Source organism: Eumetopias jubatus, unplaced genomic scaffold, assembly GCF_037043125.1.
Source record: "Eumetopias jubatus isolate StellerSeaLion01/CBP00866 unplaced genomic scaffold, mEumJub1_p1.0 scaffold_1, whole genome shotgun sequence".
Taxonomy (NCBI): Eukaryota; Metazoa; Chordata; class Mammalia; order Carnivora; family Otariidae; genus Eumetopias; species Eumetopias jubatus.
This window is the reverse complement of record NW_028274807.1, coordinates 96,040,800-96,054,906: the sequence shown is the minus strand read 5'-3', so window position 1 is coordinate 96,054,906 and position 14,107 is coordinate 96,040,800. Positions and strand designations below refer to the sequence as shown.

The window sequence follows — 14,107 nt, the reverse complement described above, 5'->3', positions numbered from 1 at the left end:
AGACCATTAATGCCTGGCTTCTTCCAAAATGGCCTTGAGCCACACATGACCTTGACTGATGATGACTTTTTAACCCATCTCTCTGAAACTACTCCCAGAATCTTGCCTTGAGGCTTGTGTATCACTTGTTTAGCTCTCTTGACAGTACTCCAAAGGAAGTCATTCATTGGCAAGGACAAAAGCTCTCTGCTTGTGCCAAACAGAATTATTCATTACCACTTTATGGAAAAGCCCAAGTCACGTTTCCAGGAGGGCTGGGATCTGCCAGCTCACTGATGCTTGTTGGCATCGCCTTTATTTTCCCCGTAGTCACCTGCTTTAATCAAAAGCCTTAGGAATTCCAAATGGAGCCTCTTTATCAATTGAGATCTCTTGAAGAAAAGGAGTATGTTTATAAATAAAACATCTTATGTAAGGAGACATGTTTTATAGAGTTCATGCTACTAATTTTTCTGTTTTCATTTTAAACACTTGTATTAGGTCAAGAACCTATGGTTTTTTCTGTTTTTGTTTTGAACACTTGTATTTGGTCAAGAACCAATGTTATGAAGAGTAGATCTATTTGGCCTACTTCTAACTCTGCATGGTCAAATATGGTAACCACGAGCCATATATGGCTATTGAAATTAATTAAAATTAAATAAAATAAAATACTTGTTTTTCAGTTGTATTGGCCACACTACAAATACCCAATAGCCACAAGTGGCAAATGGCTACCTTATTGGACAAGTACACATATGTAATATTTATGTCATTGCAGAAAGTTCTGTTGGACTGCATTTTTCTAACTTTTTAAAGGACACAGAATAATTGAGTATTTTGGTTTTTGATTTTAGAAATTTGTTACAGCCTAACATGGGAAAATGTTTGACTAGAGACTTACTTATTCATCATCTATTTATTAAGTCAAACAATTTCCCAAGAGTTTATCTTTGTTGTGAAATGTTCTTGAAAGTTTATAACCCTTATCTCCTACTAGTTAGAGGATGTTTGGTGCCAAAAAATCACCAAAGCTCCTTGGAAGCCTTGGGTATCAGCAAAGAAAGGAACTGTTGTGAGTCACGGTCCATCTTCATTCCAATTAGCCTCCCTCTTGTTGCTGAGGAATTCAGACTTAATATATTTATATTTACCAAAGCACTTTAAAAATTCTGGGACATTTTAGCACATCTTCCCTTGGTTGTTTCTCAACATTTCCAGGACTGTTTAGTCCCTAAACGAGCAGACCACCATAGTCTCTTCCAGGCCTAATCTTCCTCTTGGATGCATGCAAAATACCCAAGAATTTTAGACCTCTAGCACCGCCAGCTCGGTGCTAGCTGCTATGTGATCAGTAGTTCCAAGCCACAGAGTTCTACTAAATCATTGTGGGGCACCAGTGGTATAGTACTAATTCAATCAACAATTAAGGAAAGTTCAGTGATTAAGAAAAGACTAATATTCCAAAAGACTGGAATATTAAGAAACCTTCCTTTTTTACAGTTGCATCACTTACAGATAATTATCGGATTATCCCATGAAAATAAACATTTTTTGAAAGAAAACATTTTGAAAGAAAAATTTCTAACTCTAAGGATTTTTAAAATTAGTTAAAGGATAATTATTTTTAAAAGGTTATAATCTTGACTCTCAAACAAATATAAAATGAACAGATATCAAAGATTTTATTTAGCTCATTAACTAATGATATAATCAGTAAGCTGTTACAACCAATTCATTAAAGAATCCAAAAAGCAGATGAATATATAAACTCATGAGGAATACTGAAACACATTTGCTTAACAGATGCAGAACTGGGCAATATCCACAGGGCAATAATCAATTGCATTCAATCATACATGTACACTGTGCATTTATATAGAAGAATCATTTGCATCACTCTCAATTATCTTCAACTTAGAGAACTATGAAGTTGTTCAAAGACAACGAAGGGCCCAAAACTCATAGTCAGATACCCCGGAAGGTTATGTTCTAGGTTATGTTTCATTGAAGACACCCAGTAATCATCTTGGGGCATTTTCAAGTCTTTCGTAATTCTTTCTGGTAAATTATATATCTGTAACTTATTCTCTCCATAGTTCTGTCCCTTTGATTTACCTGGCCATTTACTCCTTGTTTAAGAGATACCTGATAAACTTTCCTTTTTGCTTGATTCAACAGAACAGGAAAAAGAACATAAAGATGTGTTTTTTTGCAAAGTGTAAGAGAGTATGGAAAGAATCACAGTGAGCTAGATAGCTGGGGGGAGAAGCAAAAGAAAGAGGAAAAGATGGACGAATCATAATTTCATAGATATCGTGATTACAGAATTAAACCTCCTTCACTCCTTTATCTCCTTGATTCTGGTCTCTTGGTTTTAAAATACATCTCAATTTACGTAGCATCTTCTTTTTAGGGAGAAAGAACATTTTAAGGAGAAAAATGTACAGTTCTTTTTAAAATATAGCACAATGGAGTATCTTTATTTATATGCTAGCTTATTATGCCCTTAATAACTAAGATTTTAAGTCTGAGCCTTCTTTTCATCCTTCTGAATCACTTCTGGCCATTGTTTATTAGCACATGACATGATACTTTTCATAATGCATTTTCTGATCAAAACTTTTAGCACCTTTGTGATTGAAAATATAATCTTAAGGCATTTCAAAGACTACTGGTGTATTCTCTCCATTTCCATTTGATTATTTGACTACTCCACCTGCACACCCCTCCACACATTTATACAGCTAATTTGAAAGTTATCAGGAAGCTATTGACAGCCTAGCACCTGAGCAATAGTTCTTCACAAAGCATGCATTGATCATTCACCTTTCCTCACTTTGAAAGCACTATGATTCATATTGAGAGATTTGGCAAATTCATCTGCCTCTAATTGTGTTGCTTGGCATCCAACAGACAGTTGTTTTGTATATATCCCAAGGACAAGAGATATATCTCCTTGCACAAATTCATATACATACATGGATCTTATATTCGGGGATCCTTTGTAAAATACTCAGTTGTTGTGTTACAAGAAAATCAGTTGGTTCATTTCTCAAGTGATAAATGTTGCATCACTTACAGTAAACTTACATCCTCCCCTTTGTTCGCTGGGTCCATAGCCCTTTTTCTTTTCAGTGCTGCCATACAATACAGTGCTATCGAGGACAATTCTGGGTCCAAGTTTAAGCAAAAATTTGACTGTGGGAGGCAGCACCAATGAAAATAAGTCGACTGAGGAAACAAGGATAAACAAGTAGCCTAAAGTTTACACTTATCCAGGCTATGACGCTTACACAGGAAATGATCACAGTGGCACAGCTGCATCTCTGAGGATTGACTGGTTTCTTTGGACTTTGATCATAAGATTTATTCTAATTTCTGAAAAGTTAAAATTGGGGGTGGGGAGGTACACTACACATGTTGCAGTTGAGGAACTATGCTAAATTACAGCTTGCTAAAATACAGGTTGTTTCACAAGGTCATGACTCCTTTTTTTTTTTTCTTTAAAGATTTTATTTATTTATTTGAGAGAGTGAGAGAGCATGAGCAGGGGGAGGGGCAGAGGGAGAAGCAGGCTCCCCACTGAGCAAAAAGCCTGATGTGGGGCTCCATCCCAGGACCCTGGGATCATGACCTGAGCCGAAAGCAGACACTTAACTGACTGAGCCACCCGGGCATCCTGGTCATGACTCCTTTTTTGTGTGTGACAAATTCTTTGACAAATTTTCCAGCTTCACTGCTGCTGATCTAGATCAACCCTTTCTCTTAGTAAATCAGAGAACAAACATCTGGAGACCAGCTTGTTCCAAATTTCACCAAGTGAACTGGTACTAACCAAACTTAGAGAAGTGGCTTGTAAACACTCAGTGCCAACCCATGGGGGGGTGGGGTGGGGGGGAGAAAAAAGAAAAAGTAGTGAAACCATGAATTCAAACATATCCACTTTGAAGAACTGTCTTCTTTTCATGATGAAATGTTCATTTTTTATGTGAATGTAAGAGGCATTCTTTTTGTTAAACTTGCCCCCATTCCAATGTATTTACTTAATAAAATAAAAATTTAGCAACCTTATATTGGTTCCCTCAATTAAAAAAATAACTACATGCAAAAATCTGAGAATTAATACACCAGAGTGATTCAAGATAGTGTTCTTTGCTTTAGGCATTTTTTTCCTTATTTTGTATGGCTGTTTTGTTGTTGTTGTTGTTTGAGAAAGGATCTTCCTCAGCCACTTTTTTTTCACCTTCTAAAGAATACCTTCCTTTTTTACTTAGCTCACAATTATGAAACCATCTTTTTTACATTTCAAATAATTGGACTATCCAAAAAAAAGCAACAAGTTGCATTTATGAATATCAATCTTTCTATAAATAAGATTAACTACTAAGAAAGCTTTTTTTAAACATCTTCCTTATTGTGCCAGCTTTCCACTCTGTGATCACTCACACCTCAATTATAAGATTTAGTTCCCTGGCCTGTTTGAATGAAGTGTTTGCCAAAGCAGGATACGCACATACACATGCCCAAAACCTATCCTACCATGTAAAGGAGAGATGCAAGAGTTAATGGCAATTTATTCATAGCTCAACTACTTCTGCCTTTTCTAGCACAACAGCACAATCTACTACTATTCTGGTCCTGTAGCCCCTTGTTTTTCTGTAAAGGCATTTTATTCAGTAGCTTGAAAATAATGAATCCACAAAGTAATGCTCCATGTGAGAGTAATTCATTTTAGAATGTGTTGATTATTATGATTAATGGTGGGGTCCTGGCATTTTGTTGACTAATGTTAATACAGTAACATTTGGGTAGCACCTTTTGTGATTTTTCGAGGTGGTGCACTTGTTTGTTAATGCATCCCATGTCCAGGCATTGCCATTAGGCCAGCATTGGTGACAGTACCACTTTGTCAGACTGGAAAGATGGTCTCAGACTCAATAAGGAAACACTTTATCAAAGGGAATAAAAAATGGAAATGAGCCACTACTTGTGGACTAAGATTAAATTAGCTTCGAGAATTGAGGAGCAGCAGCTACTCTTGCTATTCCTTCCAATGCATGAGCCTGTACATCTCGAGCTACATTCATTCAACAAATATTTGGTAACTACGATATGTAATGTATTAAGTGCTTATTCTGATTATTTTAAGATAGACAAAGAGGAATGCACTTCTGTGTCTTCAAAAGCCGAGGAAACCAGCTGACTCGTGTACAGAATTATCCGTAATAGAAGGAAGCAGTGGTATGTGCTGTTGGAGAGGTAGAGATAAAATGTGCCAACATTTCAGAGGAGGGGGAAATTGCTGTTGTAACTGAAGAACCAGGAGGGTATTCATGAAGGAAATGGAAGTGGAGCAGAACCTTGAGGCGTGGTTAGGATTTGAACATATGGAACCAGGTTGAAGTAGTTCCAGAAAGAGAACTACACAAGCCAGCAACAGGAGACAGAAATTCTGGGATATGTATTGCAAAAAGGAGTCTGGCTTGCACTGGAGGATCCCTGAAGGGGAGTAGTGGGTAGAAACATGTTGGATCACGGTAAAGTGAGACTAAAGATTTGGGGCTTTACTCTATAGGCATGAGGAAGATTGTGAGGTTTTGTAAATATAGGAATACCTGTTCATAACAGTAATACAAAACAATTCATCCAGAAACTATGCATCCATTGGATTGAGGAGGGCAATACCCTGGGCTTCAGAGAATGGATGGAAGTCATTGGTGGAGCCCTTGAGAATGCATTAAGAAGAACTGCCACAATGTCTATGGGAATGGTTATCGGATAATGGATAGAAGAAGTGTCCAGAACACAGTATGGAATAAGTGTTGACAGCACATCGAACACAAGGGAAAGGGACATGGACAGGAGTCAAAGGACTCTGATATTTAAAAAAAAAAAAGAATGGGCTTGATTGATAAGACAAGGAGCCCAGTTTGAGTCACCTTGAATTTGAAGTGCTGACAAGAGTCAAAGACTAAAACACTCCCAAAACAATTTGCAATGCACATCAGGAATTAAGATGAAAAGAAAGCCAGAGCTAGAATTTTACTTCCTGGGGAATACTATGCACAGGGATAATAGTTGAAGTATCTATGTTTTGAGAGAAGTTCACCAGCAGGCACGAGAAGAACAGTTCACGGAAGAGAAGAGGGCCAGGAATAGATCCCCGGAGAACACTCCCCACTTAGAAGGTAGAAGAAGGGGAAGCTTCCCTTCTCCCCAGAAAAAGTCCTCAGAAGGGGTAATCAGAGGCAGCAGAGGTGAAGGAGCTAGGGGCTAGGGGTGGGATAGGTAGATCAGAAAGGCAGGGCCAGTCTGGCAGAAGCCATGTTTTTTTCTTGCACACTGGACATTTTGCCTTTAAAAGAAGGAAAGATCACTTAACTATAGATAAAATGTGTGCTTCCAGAACAGAGTTCTTTAAATCTTGACTAAAGAGTTTCCTGATATAACTCGCTCCCCCATTCAGAGCCATACTGCTTCTAATTCCCCAGCAGAGCATGTAGATCGTGGCCTGCTGCCCACTACCCTGGGAAGAGCCCTTTCTCACAGACATACGGATGTTTTTTCCGGGAGTCTGCCAGAAGCCTGAAGATACATTAGTGGTTTTGAAATTGCTTTCCCCCAATAAGCTGCAGGTCCACCAAACACTGCTTCTTTCTGCATCTGGACCATCTGCTACAGACCAGGGGGTTCTTAACCTGAGGCCAGTAAATATCTTGGCCAATGAAAGTAATGTTCTGTTAGCCACATGCATGCATTTTCTGAAGAGACTGTTTACCCTTCTCCTGATTCTTAAAAGAATCTCTTTTCTTAAAAAAGAGAAGAACCACTATAATAGATTACATGTTCTTGTACAATGCTGTGAGTTTCTTGAGGACAAGATCCCGTGCTTATACATTTGGGTATCTTCCTGGTACCTCTTTCAATCTTGGCTGAATGAATGGCATTTAATAGTGCTACATTAGATGAGCCAACAGGAAAAATAAAATACTCATTTTGGCTCTAGAGCCTCTTCCTTGACTTAGCAAATATATAAACCTAGGAAACATATTCTCTAATGATAATGTTTTTTATTAGTACACTTGTAGCTTAAAACAAGTGCTTCAAACATACACTATTTCATTTACATCTTCAATAACTGTGTGGAGTTGGGCTCCCTGCTCAGCGGGGAGCCTGCTTCTCCCTCTCCCTCTGATGCTCCCCTATTTGTGCTCTCTCGCTCTCTCAAATAAATGAATAAAATCTTTCAAAAAATTGTGTGGCGTAGAAATTGGCATCTTCATCTCATGAATGAGGAAGCTAAGACTGAGAGAAGGCATGTGATTTGCCAAAGGTCATACATTATGTGTTAGCTTATTTATATCATGGCACATTCATTTGTAAATAAAAATGCTGATGAATACGATGGACTTGGCCTTGTTTTTCTAGAATGCTTGTTGGTTGGCAATAGGTTGGTTTTTGTTTTATATGAATGAAATCTTTTTGTTCACCTAAAATTTGATACTCATGTTGAAAGCAATGGTTTCCAAATAGCCATGTTACTGAATGACAGATACCACTACCATATAGTGACTTTAACTTCATGGTCTTCTACTAGATAACATTAAACGAAAGTAATGAGGCCCAGCTTTGGGTCTTTGTAGGTTATGTCAGATAGCAGTATAGTGTCATGATTAAGAGCATGGGCCTTTGAGTCTGACTTGGATTTCTGAGTTCTAGTAACCAGTGTTATATCCTAAGTATTAAATACTGGATATATCTTAAGGTCTCTTTCAAATTAGAAGGGTACCTGCTAAATTTCCATCTGAATCTAGAGATTGAGAAAGTTCCCCTATTTTGCTTCCACCTTTTCCTGGAGTCCTGTGGAGTACAGAAGTGGGGGCGGGAGGGGGGTGAATTCCAGGGCAGCCTTGCATTGATGGCCCAAGTCCGCCCAGCTGGCAGGGCAGCTGTGTTCTCTGCCCCGGGCTTCAGTCCCACCACAGACACTGCTCTGCAGCGGTGCACTTGATCTCCCACAGGCAGCCAACACCCCCCCCACCCCCCCCCACCCCCCCCCCGTCTCCCACAGCGGGGTTTCCCACAGCAGGGTCTCCCACAGCAGGGGTTGTGAGAGTCCGTATGTACATACAGGCTGAGCCTTACCTTCCTAAACAAAGGAAAATGATCTAAACTTTAATACAAAAGCAGAGGGATGACAGCAGTGCTTGGAGTTTCTCAGACAAAACAAAACAAAACAAAACTGATCCCTAAAACTGAACCCTAAAATGTGAAGGGCTTGCAAACTAATAGGCAGCTCTCCCGAAGTTGGAATGAAAAATGCTACAGGAAGGAGAAGGACATTCTGACTCAAACCCCTGTCAGAAACACCTTGCTCTTAAGTAAAATGTGTATGCCTTCTGTTAACTGAGGAAAGGGGATTGTTAATGCTCCATGCTCGTTGAAATACAATTTTCCAAATGTGTTTGCTCAGTATCACTTTACATGTTGTTTTCATGATGGTTTTTTTTTTTCTTGAAGGTCATGAACAAGTAAGCTACTTAATTGTCTGACTAGGCAGTTCAGCTTTTAGATGCCTGCAGTGACAAAGAGGGAGAATACAAGGAAAAAGGAAATTCTGTCCCAGCTGTGTGCTGGTCAGTGTGTGCTGTTTGTGGGGAGACAGGGCTTCTGGAACACCGGTGTGCCAGGAGGAAGAAATATTAACCAGAGATGTCTGGCACTGACACTTTCTTTTCCAAAGAGAAAATGGTTCAAGAACAAGATAAGCCTGGTATTTAGAAATATTCATTGAAATAGAAGCATCGTGTTCTGGTATAAGCTGAAATGGTAGTATCAGCCTGAATATAAAAGGACAGGGTGGTAGAAGGCCCCACCCTGCCCAGAGATCACCACTGGGAATAACAGCCTCATAGGTAGCCACTGTGGAAGGGAAAAGAGCACAAGGAAGTGCTGAACCTGCTTCTTCTCTAGGTTACCACTTCCTGTGGGTTCTGCAGCCTGGGCTGAATAATCTAGGGCCAGTGGCAGGTGTGTGTCTGATCTTTTCCTGCCAGTTGGCAACCCAGTTGCATGTTGCATTAATTTTATAAATTATAGTGAATGAGTAGAATGACATTTTCAAATGCCTGACTTCACCAGTTCATCTTAAACCCTGTAAATATCTTTTGTGTTCCATTATAGTTTTCCTGGACCCATGTAGTTTAGTGTAAGCTAGAGTAAATTGTTTTAAAATCATGACCAAAATACATATGGTGAAGATATGAAAAATTGATACATTCGCCTCACCAAACATGGTCTAAATTTTCCATTATATATGTAGCTATACATACTCTTAACCCCCATGAAGGTGGGGACCAGGGCTACCTTGTTCCTGGAAATATCCTAACAATTTAGCAATGTTATTTGTTCACTTGACTATTAACTGCCTTTTTAAAAATAGTATCTCCCAACATATCCTTTAAAGGGGCTTTTGTTAGGAGATATTAACACTGTAAATGTTTAGAAACTTGGTTTGCTTTACAACTTTGCAAGAAATAATTCTTGTTTTTATTTTATTTTTTGCCTTTCACTCCATTCTCAGAGATAATTAATAATTAATATGGGGAAATTATTGTTTTTCAGGCTTGAGCTCTCCCAACATGGCTTTCCTTGTACTCTTCTCTTTGCTGGTTCTGCAAAGTCTGGCTTTAGGGGCCACTTTCCCTGATGAGACCATTGCTGAGTTGTCAGTGAATATGTATAACCATCTTCGAGCCACTGGAGAAGATGAAAATATTCTTTTCTCTCCATTGAGTGTTACCTTTGCTATGGGAATGATGGAACTTGGGGCCCAGGGGTCTACCCTAAAAGAAATCCGTCATTCAATGGGATATGACAGCCTGAAAAATGGTGAGTGTGCTTAGGTTTAATTTTTCAAGGTGGTTTGGCTTTAACTTTTCAACTCAGTTATGTTGTCTTAGGCCACAGGTAGCAATATTCACACAACATGAGAAAGTGATCTCATTGAGATGGTATGGTTAGGAGAAACATCAGGAAACCCAAGGAAGGTATTAACTCCTTGCTGTATCCTTAGCTGAATTAATCTAAGGAAATTATAGATTTTGTTATTATTATTTAAATAAACCTCACTGTGACAAATAAATCAAACATGGTTCTTACTGAGTTTCCAGTCTAGAGGGAGATGCATGTATCAATTAATTATCACATAAATGAAAATTTACAACTGTGATAACTGCTGTGAAGAAAAGCAACATGATTCTCTAGGAATATCAGAAATTTTTGCTTAAAACCAATTGTATCTTCATTTTTTAAGTAGCATCCAAGAATTTTTTTTGAAATGTTTTATTATTATGAAAATGTTATGTATTGGGGAAAGTTTTTAGCCAAAAGGTTTTTGTAATCATTTTGACATGGTGTATGATTTCTATTTTAATGTTTTCAATATACATGAGAATCAACTCATTAAAAAGTTAAGAACTCGATGATTTCTAAGGCATGTTTCTAGTTATAAGGCAAAAAAGTCCAATGAAAGTAAAATTTCAAGGAATATTTTGATTTTTAAATTAGGTAATTAAGCTTAATTCTTATTCCTATTAATTATAAAATGAAGACCAATTTAATAAGAATAACCTAAGTACTTTGAAAGGAGACAACCAAAAAAATCTCTATAGATTCTACCAAGACATCAATTAAAATGAAAAATAATACCAGTTCATAATACTCAAAGTTAATTTGAAGATCTAGAAATGGCACAAATATTGGAACCTCTTAGTCATGTCGATATGGGGAATAAACTAGTGCTCTTCCCTTGGGCCCCTGTCTCATCAATCTTCCTTGCTGTTTTTTAGTGCTTTTCCAATCCCCGTGATCATTCACTGTGTTTGTTCCATTAATAAACTTATTGTTTGTCATTTTTCAGGTGACGAATTTTCCTTCTTGAAGGATTTTTCTAACATGGTAACTGCTAAAGAGAGCCAGTATGTGATGAAAATTGCCAATTCCCTCTTTGTGCAAAATGGATTTCATGTCAATGAGGAATTTTTGCAAATGCTGAAAAAATACTTTAAAGCAGAAGTAAATCATGTGGACTTCAGTCAAAATATAGCTGTGGCCAACCATATCAATAAGTGGGTGGAGAATAACACAAATAGTATGTCATTTGGTTCCTTTCTTTCTCTAGTAGCTTAGTTTTAACTCTCTTCTACTTCTGAAATTATTTTCTCTTCAATCCAGTTGAATTTTTGAATGTTAGCATTTAGTTGAGTATCTAATAATTATTTTGTATAGATTACAGTCTTTTTAGAGGCATTGCTTATGAATAAATATTTTTGAAAGGACTTAAATCTTTTGGCATGTGAAGAATTTAGGCACTATGATAAATCAGTCTGAAATCTGTCTCTCCAATCATGGTTTTCCTCTGCATTGTAATCTTAACTACTGTATGGAATTTTGCTTGAGATGACTTGTTTAAGAAGTTAGATACCAATTAGGATGGCAGTTGGTGGGCCTCTTAAAAATATACTTAAAATAGAATATAAGAGAGAGTTAAAAATCAGAGTTGGGCTTTTATTTTTTTTAAAGATTTTATTTATTCATTTGCGAGACAGAGAGAGCACGAGTAGGGGGAGTGGCAGAGGGAAAGGGAGACACAGACTCCCCGCTGAGTGGGGAGCCTGACGTGGGCTCAATTCCAGGACCTGGAGATCATGACATGAGCTGAAGGCAGATGCTTAACCATCTTAACCATCTGAACTACCCAGGCAGGCACCCTCAAAGTTGGGATTCTAAACGACAGAACTTGATTGGTAACCAAAAAATTGTATAGGATTTCTTAAAAAAAGAGCAGCCCATTTTAAGCCCAAATAAGTGGAGAATTAGAAAGAGATACGTTTATTTTAAAATTTATTTCTAATCTAATTTAAAATTTATTTCTAATCTGAACATTTATTTTAAAATTTATTTCTAAACTTGACTGGCTTGGTTGGTGGAGCATGTGATGCTTGATCTCAGGGTAATGAGTTTGAGCCCCACATTGGGTGTAAAAAAATAAAAAAATAAAATCTTTAAAAAATAAATAAAATTTGTTTCATCTATTCTTTAAAAATGTATTTAAACTTTCCAAATATTTCATATTTTACCATTTTACTGTCTAACTTTACCATCAAAATATTGAAATTAGAGTTTAAAAAATGAAGCCAAATTGAAAGTAGATTGCAGATGTTCATTAAATTAATTCATATTGTCAAAACTCCCCAAATAATGTCAATCTAATATATTTTATTTTGGAACAATAACAAAAAAACCTCACCACATGCCCTATGTCTTATAATCCCAAAAATTCTGAGGCACCTTTGTAAGCACCTAAATAAAATGAGAGAATACAAATTTTGGTCCTATCTTTTTCAACTACAAATTCTCTCATTAATAGAATGAGAGAATACAAATTTTGGTCCTATCTTTTTCAACTATGACATTAAAACGTAGGATAAAATAAACTTATGTTTGTATTTTAACATTCAAAGAATAAGTCAAGAATAACAATCCACTTTGAATAGACTGAATGATTACAAGCTATTTTGAAAATCTTTTTAAACATTTTTAGCTATCAACAAAGACCCAATATCTTTGAGAATAGATTTGTAAAGGAATATTTCAAATGATAGATAATAAGGCATCACTAGTTCAATTGGCTTTCACTCATCTGTTTTCACCTAGTTGAATGCAGTTGTTACATTTAGTGGAAAGATATCCACTTTATGGGGAAATTTCTGAATTGGTTGACATTTTAATCATGTACATTGTTCAAGAATAAACTCAGTAATGATTATTGAATGCTTACTCTGTGTTAAGAGTTGTACATACATCGTTACAACTAGAAAGTAGTAAAGCCTGAGATTCTGTTGTACTTGGTTCTATAGTTTCTGCAAGTATCAAGATCCTACCAGTGTTATTGCAGGTAGGTGTGTTTACAATCTGTAATTGTGTGTGTGTGTGTGTGTGTGTATAACATTTTTCCTTTGAAAGCAAGATACTTTTAATTTTTATTGTAAATTTGGTAGTGGTATACAGTTTTCTGGATTACTCTATCAGATGGTAGTTTGATAATTTTTTGGTCCCCATTCACCTTCAAATTTAATATAAATTTTCATCTATTCATTTTTTCCTGAATAGGTCTGTTGAAGGATCTGGTATCCCCAAGGGATTTTGATGCTAGCACTCATTTGGCCCTCATCAATGCTATCTATTTCAAGGGGAACTGGAAGTCACAATTTAGACCTGAAAATACTAGAACCTTTTCCTTCACTAAAGATGATGAAAGTGAAGTCCAAATTCCAATGATGTATCAACAAGGGGAATTTTATTATGGTAAGACATTCTGGCTTTTATTTCTCTCTTCTTGCAGTATAATAAATTTTTAAGAAAGAACATGAAGTATTTATTACTCAAATATCTTGTCAATCTTGTTTGGGCTACAATTCAATTTCCTTGGCTCCATTTTCAAAGGCCTCTAATTAGATCTTGAGTGAACATTATATGCATTGACAGTTTTCTAATATACTTCTTAAAATTATAAAGTTGATTACACCTGCAGAGTGGCTTTATTCATGGGCAAACACCTGACCTTGTATAAGAATATTCTGAGTTACTCCAAAAAGCCATTGGCTTTGGGGTGGTTGTCAGTGACCTATATGTTCCACTTTGCTCTTGCTTGGATTCCTTACCACTTTTTAAATTACAAGCATTTCTTTAGAATTTTGCTTTCAGGGATGCCTGGGTGGCTCAGTCAGTTAAGTGTCTGCCTTTGGCTCAGGTCATGATCCCAGGGTCCTGGGACTGAGTCCCGCATTGGGCTCCTTGCTCAGCTGGGAGCCTGCTTCTCCTTCTGCCTGTAGCTCCCTCTGCTTGTGCTCTCTCTCCCTCTCTCTGACTCTCTCTCTATCTCAAATAAATAAAATCTTTAAATAAATAAATAAATAAATAAAATTTTGCTTTCAAACTGTGTATGTATGGTTAGACATAATCATTCATAGTTTCATTTATTGAAAGTCTATGATTTGTGATACAACTCGATATCTTTGGCATTATTTTCAAAGATATTTCACTGGACTTTTCAGAAGTTTAG

General features: G+C 37.0%; 1 protein-coding gene across 2 annotated transcripts in view; it reads left to right on the top strand.

Annotated features, from left to right (window-relative positions):
* Positions 1 to 14,107, top strand: part of SERPINI1 (serpin family I member 1) — a 69,063-nt gene that overhangs the window by 32,615 nt on the left and 22,341 nt on the right. For both annotated transcript variants that reach the window (XM_028103021.2, XM_028103019.2), the window contains 3 exons: positions 9,607 to 9,873; positions 10,904 to 11,134; positions 13,156 to 13,350. In XM_028103021.2, coding sequence (XP_027958822.1) covers positions 9,624 to 9,873; positions 10,904 to 11,134; positions 13,156 to 13,350 — 676 coding nt within the window. In that variant the 5' untranslated portion in view covers positions 9,607 to 9,623. The remainder of the gene's footprint in view (positions 1 to 9,606; positions 9,874 to 10,903; positions 11,135 to 13,155; positions 13,351 to 14,107) is intronic.